General features: G+C 33.0%; 1 protein-coding gene across 1 annotated transcript; it reads left to right on the top strand.

The window, feature by feature from the left end:
• The first annotated feature begins 398 nt into the window (after positions 1-398).
• On the top strand, positions 399-976 carry LOC133323872 (ubiquitin-conjugating enzyme E2 H-like). Its single transcript, XM_061532772.1, has one exon. It carries the CDS (start codon positions 399-401, stop codon positions 948-950), a length of 552 nt encoding a protein of 183 aa, XP_061388756.1. The 3' UTR covers positions 951-976.
• The last annotated feature ends 9,047 nt before the right edge of the window (positions 977-10,023 follow it).

The following is a 10,023-nucleotide window of genomic DNA, read 5'->3' as shown; positions in this document are numbered from 1 at the left end:
TGCGCATGTACCCATGCTTCAGACCCCCCATATAACTGCACGGGTAGTATATAAAAATAACTTTGCTTATTTATTGTGGTCTTGAGAATTGTGTTTTTTTCCCTCACATTTTTATTACAGTGTCAATTTATTTTTTTCGAAAAATTTAATAATTTTTTTCTTCTATTTTTCTCTCTATTTTTTAGAATTGAATGAAAATAATTTAAACGGATTTTATACTGGCCGTTGGATTAACATTTTCTAAAGATTGGTGCCCCGCTACTTTTCTTTTTTTGCAAATTGGAAACCATAAGCAACAACGGAGCCGCCTATTTGTAGTTGAATATATTTGCAGGCCACCCTCAAACCTCTCTCTCTTCACTCTCAATCAATCAGAATCAAAAACAAACCAACAAAACATGTCTTCACCGAGCGCTGGCAAACGACGCATGGACAATGATGTTATCAAATTAATCGAATCGAAACATGAAGTTACCATCATTGGTGGCCTTAATGAATTTCATGTGAAATTTTTTGGGCCCCACGGGACCCCCTATGAGGGTGGCGTCTGGAAAGTTCGTGTCTACCTGCCCGACAACTATCCCTTCAAATCGCCCAGCATAGGCTTTGTAAATAAAATCTATCATCCGAATATTGATGAATCGTCTGGGACGGTGTGTTTGGATGTGATCAATCAGGCATGGACCGCCCTCTATGATTTGTCGAATATTTTCGAATCATTTTTGCCACAATTGCTCACATATCCAAATCCCGTGGATCCACTGAATCGTGATGCAGCCTCCCTGTATTTACACGAACCCGAAGAGTATCATCGTAAGGTTGCCGATTATGTACAACGTTTTGCCACCGAAGAAGCATTGCGGGCCGCCCAGGTGGAACGCGAAAGCAGTGACAGCGAGTCGAGTATGTCAGATTATAGTGAGGACGAGGCAAGAGATATGGAGTTATAATACCGGTTTTTAATTAAGTTTTAATTTAATAAAATAATCAATAAAATAAATATTAATAATAATAATTATGATAAAATTAATAACAAAACAAAAAATGAAAAGAAAAATATATACAAGAAAAACAAAAAACAAATATGAATTTGAAAATAATTGCAATAATTAATAAAAAAGCAAAAACAAAACAAAGAAAAATAAGAAATTTTAGAGTAAAACAAATTTATCTGAATGAAATCCAATCCCCAAAAACCCCCGTAATCAATTCAAACAGCAGATATAATGAAAAATAATACTTTTTTGAAATTTAGTTTTTTTTCGCAGATTTCTTGAAATAGTTTTGATTTTTTTTGTAATTAATAAATTTTCTTAACAAAAAGTTTTGTAATCTTTTTCAACACACTAACTATATAGAAAGCAAAACAAAAAAAGTAAATAGCCAATTTTAGCAGTTTTCGTGATTTTTTGTAATGAAATATATTTAAACTTGAAAATAACAACAACAAATTTTGTTCTACAACACAAGACAAATATTCAAACACACTCCCTCCCCCCCCTCTTTTTTGTAAACCCCCTACCATTTTATTCGTTTTTTTAATAAGTTACAATATTACACGGTGTCAATTAACAATGTCGGTCCACAATATAACCCCCCAGAAATGTAGGCAGGTTTTCTAAAGTAATTGACTGTAATTGGGTATTTTGGATTCTCATTGGGTGGCGAGTTTTATTTACTAAATTATCGGTCCATGATTTAACAATCGCCTCGTCCAAAAATAGTATTTTCTTATATTCGATATTTTGAGTTCTCATTGGGTGACAAAATAATTGATGATTAATTGGGTATTTTGGATTCTCATAGGGTGGCAAACCCTTATTTACTAAATTATCGGTCCATGATTCAACAATCATCTCCAAAAAATAGTATCCTCTTATATTCGATATTTTGAGACTTCGTTGGGTCACAAAATAATTGATTTCATTTCATAAATTTTTTGAAGGAAGATTTAATATCCAAAGCCAATCCAAACTGTTTGGTATGGAAAATTCCACCCAATAACGTAATTGGGCGCCACCTTAAAAAGTGGATCAATATTGTTTTTTTGTTTTGAGAATGAATGGGAATCCAAATCCAAAATTATAGACATTTCGATTGAAAAAAGTTTCCAAATCCTCTCCCAAAATAATAAGGGGGAAACACAACGAGGATTCCGGCCTGCCCTGTTAAGTTGGCTTCGTATGAATTGTCAATTTATAACAGAATATCAGAGTCAAGCTTGAATTTGGACGCCGTTCTCCTTTATTCTTTTACAATAAAAGAAGCCAACTTAAGATGCCAAGCCTGAAAGTCTTCTTATGTGTTTGTCCTTTAAATATTTGGGAGGTACCATTATATGAGGTCTAAACTGCAATTTGGGACTATATTGATACATTTTTGTGGGGAGAGATTATACCCAAATGAGATTCTAAAATACCAAATTATAGGCATTTCAATTTAAAAAAAAAGTGCATTAAATCCTTAAAATACCGACATTTTTGAGGTACCATTGTATGGGGATTGGATGAAGTTGGCCGTGGTTGATAGGAGTTGGTTAGAAGTAACACCACCTAATGAGAATATCATTAGGTGGTAAGCCAATCCGGTTGAAAAAATGTTCAAAATAACGAATGTTTTCGGAACGGAACGGAATTGGCTATAATTTGGTATTTTGGATTCTTAAGGGCCCCATACACTATACATCATGCCGTACAGCATTTATCATAGTATGTGTTATTTTTTGAAAGTTTATTTATGTATGTGTGACACACACAATGCATGAAGAAAATCAAAATAGTTTTGATTTTGAAAATGAAACCCTTTCAATCTGGTGAATTTTGTTCATTTTCAAAGTTGACAGTAAATAATTTTGAGTATAAAAATAATAAAATTGTGACGAAATAAAAAAGAACTGAATTTACGATTCAAAATGTGATTTTTTGGACAAAAATCGATTTTTTGGAATAGTGATTGAAGAGTTTGCCATACACTAGTCAATCTCACATATACAAAAAGGGGTTCATCGGCATGACGGCATGATGTATAGTGTATGGGGCCCTTTATTGGGTGTCAAGTCCCTAATGACAAAAATATCGGTCCATGATTCTCAACAATCGTCTCCAAATTATGGTATCATCTTATATTCGATATTTTGAGTATTCATTGGGTGAAAAATAATTAATTATTTGGAGATTTCGAATCGTGTCCTTATAAGCGATTTTAAGGGACAACTACATAAATTTTCTTGAGCAATTTTGGTTCCGATAGTCCTTTAAAAACTATTCCTTGGAACTTGGGCATTGACGCTTTTTTTAATTAACCTCATTTATTTGGCGCAATTATTTGAAATTGGGAAAAATCGGTTTAGATTTAGCTATAGCTCCCATATATATTTTCGTTCGATTTAAGGTAAATGGTGCGCCAAAGTCCCTAACTCGATTGCACGAGATTTGGCATAGCGTACTAAATTAAGTCTAGAATGATTTGTGTTAAGTTTCGTGGTAATCGGTTCAGATTTAGATATAGCTCCCATATATATTTTCGTCCGATTTAAGATAAATGGGGCGCCAAAGTCCGTAAATATCTTTCGATATGCACGAAATTGAATAGAGTCAAGAATAATGTGTGTTAAGTTTCGTGGGAATCAGAACAGATTAAGTTATAGCTCCCATATATATTTATGTCCGATTTAAGGTAAATGGTGCGTCAAAGTCCCTAAATATATTTCGATTTGCACGAGATTTGGCATAGCTTACTAAATTAAGTCTAGAATGATTTGTGTTAAGTTTCGTGGAAATCGGTTCAGATTTAGCTATAGCTCCCATATATATGTTCGTCCGATTTAAGGTAATCATATAGTCTGCCCAGTCCGTCTTTTCTTAATAAATACTATGATGACCCTAAGAAAATATTCTTGCAAAATATGGTCTCTAGTGGTTCTTCCAAAATATTATTTAAAGAAATACCGTCGATAGAACTCAAATCGGTTATACAATTAAGACTTGACTTTAAAATATTTGTTTTTAAAAAATTGTCTCCCTGGATCATTGAAAAAAAATGTTTTTTTTTTTTTTTATATAAATGCTATGATGACCCTAAGAAAATATTCCTGCAAAATATGGGCCTTGGTGGTTCTTGAAAAAATATTATTTATAGAATTGCCGTTAGAACACAAATCGGTTAAACTGCCCTGAGAAAGTTCTCCAATTGTTGTTTAGCTATCTTGGGTAATAATTTTTACAAAATTTTGGATCCAACTTTTCAATTTCTTTTGAAAATGGACATCATCGTGTCTTTGTTGTTTTGGACACCGTGTTTTTTTGTTGTTGTTTTTTTTTATTATTTTATTTTTTTTTGTAATTTACTAAAAAAAAATTTGAGTTTTAATGGGTTTGGTTAATTTTTTTGTTTCAATTATTTTCAAATTCTTTGTCATAATTATTAGCTTTTAATAAATATAGTTGTATTCTCCTCCTATTACTATTCTGTCTTCAACTCTAATTCATATCACAACGTTACTAATAATAGATATTTGGAAATTCATAGTAATAATTTTTTCCACAATTTTTTTTTTATAATTTAATAACATTTTTATATATATATGTTATTACTTCCCAATTATTTTCTCTATATACACAGTTTTCGAAACCCAAAAAATAAAATTGCAATTTTTCTCCTCCAATTTTTTTTTAAATAATTAAGTTCCATTTTTTAAGGTTGTTTTGTTTTTTCTGATTTTTTCCCAAATAATCTCCATTGTTCTCATACATATATATAAATAATCTATAGATATATATTATTGTCTCTTTTCCCCCATTATTTTTTTTGTTGCAGCTTAATATAGTCTTCTTCGTCTTCTTCTTATCTCGTTTTAATTAGTTTAGAGTTAAATATATATTTTTTTAAATAAAAAACGTGTTTTTCTTCTCCTTCTTTTTTCCAATTTTTATTAAAGTGTACTTTAGTATGTAACTTACAAAAAAAAAAAAAAAAAAACAATTAAGAAGTAAAAACAATTACGTTTAATAATAATAAATATATATATAAACATATTTTGAAATTAAAGTTAAGAAGTTAAGTAAAAAAATAATATTAATGAAACAAACTAAAAAAAAAAACAAAACCACAAAAACAAAGAATGAAAAAAAAAACAACAAAATACATATATAAAAGAAAAAAAATGTGTAATGTGTTTTTATTTTTAAAGGAAATGGAAATGAGGAATCGTATCGATGAAAAAAAATTTTTTTTTCAATTTTAACCCGAGCTACCGTGACCACATGGTCACACTTATAAGACGATCAATAAATCAGCTGGTGTGAGCTACTGATAAATATACCACTGACATCGATGTCATTTGTGAGTTGAAATTGATTCTGTCAGTTATTCTGATAAGAAAAAAAGTTACTAATCAATTTTTTGGATTGAGTGACCCACAATCTAGAGACGCTGAAAGTTTCATCCCAAAATTCCAATAAAATAATTACAGCACGTTTCGGGTTAAGTGCGTATTTTTAAATCATTAATCTGACATTCACTTCATTGCAAGACAAGTGTGAATTATTTTGAAATTTCGGGTAAGGGTCACGCTTGGTCCAAAGGTGTCAGATACATAGAGATGGTATTTACCGGGTAAATACCCATTACAAAAACCATCAGAGCCAAATTTTGGCGGCCTATGTCAAGTGGTTCGGCAGTTAATGAGTTTATACCCAATTTTTGGGTAAATACTCAAAATAGGGGTTCCTTTGTATGGGGGCTACCAGTAAACGTGTACCAAATGTACATGCAAGGTTTTGCATGTACATTTGGTACCCAAAGAGAACACTCTGTGCCAAATTACAGCCATTTTGATCGTAAAATGTGTCTAATAGACAAGAAATACCTTAAATCGGGAGATACGGTTATATGGGGGCTATATCAAAACTTGGGCCCAGGGAACCCATTTTGCATTTCAATATTTGCTTTGACATTAAAAACATGATAGATACCAAGCAACGGCTCTGATTGGCTTTAAAATGGCGAAGTCCAGGCTTATCTTGGTCCCTCTTTCATCTCAATTGTGGACACTGACATCCCCGCGGTGCCACCTGGGGAGCTATTGGAAATCTTTTTTAAGCTCGGCTTATGGAACAACCGCTCTGTCACAAGCCAGCTAAGTAAGTAATCAAAATTTTGGCTGCCTATGTCAAGTGGTTCGGCAGTTAATGAGTTTATACCCAATTTTTGGGTAAATACTCGGGTATTTACCAAATATTTACCCACGTCTTTAAAGTATCGTAAAACTATCCATTCTAAATCGATTTGATAACAGAAATAGGGTGTAAGGTGTATTACCGATTCAATATTGAATATATCCAAATAAATACCCGCAATTGGGTATTAACCCAATTTACCCACTGCCCATCTCTACAGATATTGCTTGGTTTATTGAAATTCGTACTAGAACGGCACGAAAAGTACTAAAAAATACTAAATATGGTACAATTTGTATTTGGAGAACCGGGAGAGCTCTAGATCTCTTAAATTTGAAATGAAGGACATTGATGGGGTGTGGGATAGTACAAGGTACTAAAATGTACTAAATTTTGTAAAATTTCGTAGCAGGTAAATGGTAAGAGCTAAAAACTTGAAATTTGGAATGCGAACAGGGTTGAGAAGCTGGAATCCTGAAGTTTGAAATTAACATTACCTCCGGAGTGTAGGATTAGAATGTGTACATAGTTTTGGAAATTTTTTACTGATGAGTATGAAAATTACTAAATCGTCCTATAATTGGAAAAATTTGGATTTGGGTCAACTGATAGAGCGGGAACAATGAAATTTGGAGTCCGGATCATTGTATGGTGTAGGATTAGGGTCAGGATTCAGTTTAACAAATTAATACTTATGAGTACTAAATGGTACTAAATTTGGTACAATTTGAATTGTGGGTGAACCGATAGTCTTGGAATCCTGAAATTTGGATTTGGGATCACTGTGGGGGTGTTGGTTTGGGGTAAGAAGGAGATTTTGGAAAGTTTGAAGTTTTTTGTTGTTAAAAAACATCATACGCATCCCGGGCCATGATCGATAATAGGGGTGGCGGATAATTTGAAATACTATTTGTTCTATGTTTTTATTAATTTTTAATTTTTTTATATTATCTTTCAACCCACTGTGCAAGATACTATGTGTTTGTTGTTGTTTACTTATGTCTATTGCGTGTCCATCATGTTGGTATTAAATATTAAATGTTACGCTGTTTAGTCAATAAGTTTACTGTTGCCTTAGGTAATATTTATGCTGTTGACGTTTAACCTTCCGCAAGCACGCACGATATAATTTTTGACAAATTTAATTTTACCTACGACAACCTTATTTTTTTATTCAGTCTATTACAACACAATTATCATAATTGCATGGAGGAGTTGAAGACATGACATTTATTATTCAAATAGAATACTAACCTGCAAGGACATGTAATTATGTTTGAATCCTTTCTGTTGGAGTTGATTTCGATTTCCATGTCTAAAAATAAATAAAAAAATATCTGCATAATATTAATGACATTACATTATGACATTATGACTGATTGCGGAAACTAAGTCTTGAAATAGGATAGGAGCAACTCAACTTTATTTCTTAACTCAACTCCTTTGTTTGCCAAAAAAAAAAAAATTAAAAAAAATATGAAAAAACGAAAGTTTTTCCTTCCGCTATTCCGCCATGGTTACATTTCCTGCCTTTCGTTGTTCTTTTTGCCGCTAAAGGTTTTTCCATCGTCTTCAGTTTTAAGAGTTCAAGTGCCGCGATAAATACCATGGGTAAATAATTCGAGTCGACAACAATTTTATTTATTGATTAAATAATTTTGTGTTTAGCTATTTATTAATAATTATAGTCAATTTGTTGTTGTTTTTTATGTGGCAATAAACAATTTCAAATCGGGACTATTTATAGAATTTTTTACAAGGACCGTTCAACAGAGGCGTGGATTTTTTAAAGAATTTTTTCAAGGACCGTTCAACAGAGGCGTGGATTTTTTAAAGAATTTTTTCAAGGACCCATCAACAGAGGAGTGGATTTTTTAAAGAATTTTTTACAAGGACACACAGAAGGCGTGGATTTTTTAAAGAATTTTTTACAAGGACATACAGAAGGCGTGGATTTTTTAAAGAATTTTTTACAAGGACATACAGAAGGCGTGGATTTTTTAAAGAATTTTTTACATAGACCTACAGAAGGCGTGGATTTTTAAAGAATTTTTTACATAGACCTACAGAAGGCGTGGATTTTTTAAAGAATTTTTTACAAGGATCGCCCCACAGAAGGCGTGGATTTTGTAAAGAATTTTTTACATAGACCTACAGAAGGCGTGGATTTTGTAAAGAATTTTTTACAAGGACCTACAGAAGGCGTGGATTTTTTAATAATTTTTTTACATAGACCTACAGAAGGCGTGGATTTTTTAAAGAATTTTTTACATAGACCTACAGAAGGCGTGGATTTTTTAAAGAATTTTTTACAAGGACCTACAGAAGGATTCTGGATTTTTTAAAGAATTTTTTACAAGGACCTACAGAAGGCGTGGATTTTTTAAAGAATTTTTTACAAGGACCTACAGAAGGATTCTGGATTTTTTAAAGAATTTTTTACAAGGACTTACAGAAGGATTCTGGATTTTTTAAAGAATTTTTTACAAGGACCTACAGAAGGATTCTGGATTTTTTAAAGAATTTTTTACAAGGATCTACAGAAGGATTCTGGATTTTTTAAATTATTTTTTACAAGGACCTACAGAAGGCGTGGATTTTTTAAAGAATTTTTTACAAGGACCTACAGAAGGCGTGGATTTTTTACAAGGACCTACAGAAGGATTCTGGATTTTTTAAAGAATTTTTTACAAGGACATACAGAATTTTTTACAAGGATCGTCCAACAGAAGGCGTGGATTCCTTAAAGAATTTTTTACAAGGATCGTCCAACAGAAGGCGTGGATTCCTTAAAGAATTTTTTACAAGGATCGTCCAAAAAAAGCATGGATTTTTAAAAAATGTCAAGGAACACCCAACAGCACACTCGTCAGAGGCGAAGGTTTTTTAAATAATTTTTTTCAAGGACCACCCATAAGAGGCAAGGATATTTAAAATATTTTTTTACAAGGATCTAGAAAAGGCTTGGATTTTTTTAATGACCACCCATAAGAGGCGAGGATTTTTCAAAAGTTTTTTAAGGACCACCCAAGAGATGAGTGGATTTTTAATAAATTTATTTTAAAGACCATAGGCGAGAATTTTTTAAAAACTTTTTTCAAGGACCACCCATCAGAGGATATAAACCATTGGACGTTTTTTAAGGCCGTTTTCACCTATTCAAATACACGGTGAATGAAGATACCCACACGAGAATTAGATCAAATTGCAGCCGTTTGAAAGTCATCCCTGGTCTTATAAATGACATAATCTTGCAACCGGCTTCGGTGCAGACCTTCTCCCCATCATCGTCTCCGTTAAAAGGCCGCCCGATTTCATAACCTCTAAATGTCGTAATTTCCTAACCCTTGTGAAAGCTGATTGGCAGGATTTCAGATATTTAACCAATACCTCCTTCGGAAGATGAGAGATTTTTTTCGGACACATTGACGAATATTCGATGTGAGACCAAACATCCGAGCAGAGGAGGCGCTACATGCGAATGAGTTTGATGAGCTGAGACCTCAAGTCCCAGGAGTGAAAAAACTCATTCTTGAAATCCAAATATTAATATGCAAAAATAAGCGGATAAAGTGGCTAAACCACCTGAAGTTTTGCAACATTGGAGTCGGAACAGGTGAATTGAGGGCTACGATCACTATGACAGATCGGAAGTGGTGCGCCAATTTGTTCACTCAGAGTACTCAGAGTACGGACAAGGACAAGGGGAATGAAGTGTCGTTCGTCATATTAGAGCCCTTCGAGCTGCATCTGGGTGACGTAGGGGATGATAGATACCAAGCAACGGCTCTGATTGGCTCTAATATGGCGAAGCCCAGGGTTATCTTGGTCCCTCTTTCATCTCAAT

The sequence above is a fragment of the Musca vetustissima genome, unplaced genomic scaffold (assembly GCF_032173495.1).
Source record: "Musca vetustissima isolate MV318-11 ecotype Yass unplaced genomic scaffold, APGP_CSIRO_Mvet_v1 utg212657, whole genome shotgun sequence".
Taxonomy (NCBI): domain Eukaryota; kingdom Metazoa; phylum Arthropoda; class Insecta; order Diptera; family Muscidae; genus Musca; species Musca vetustissima.
This window is presented reverse-complemented; position numbering and strand designations above follow the sequence as displayed.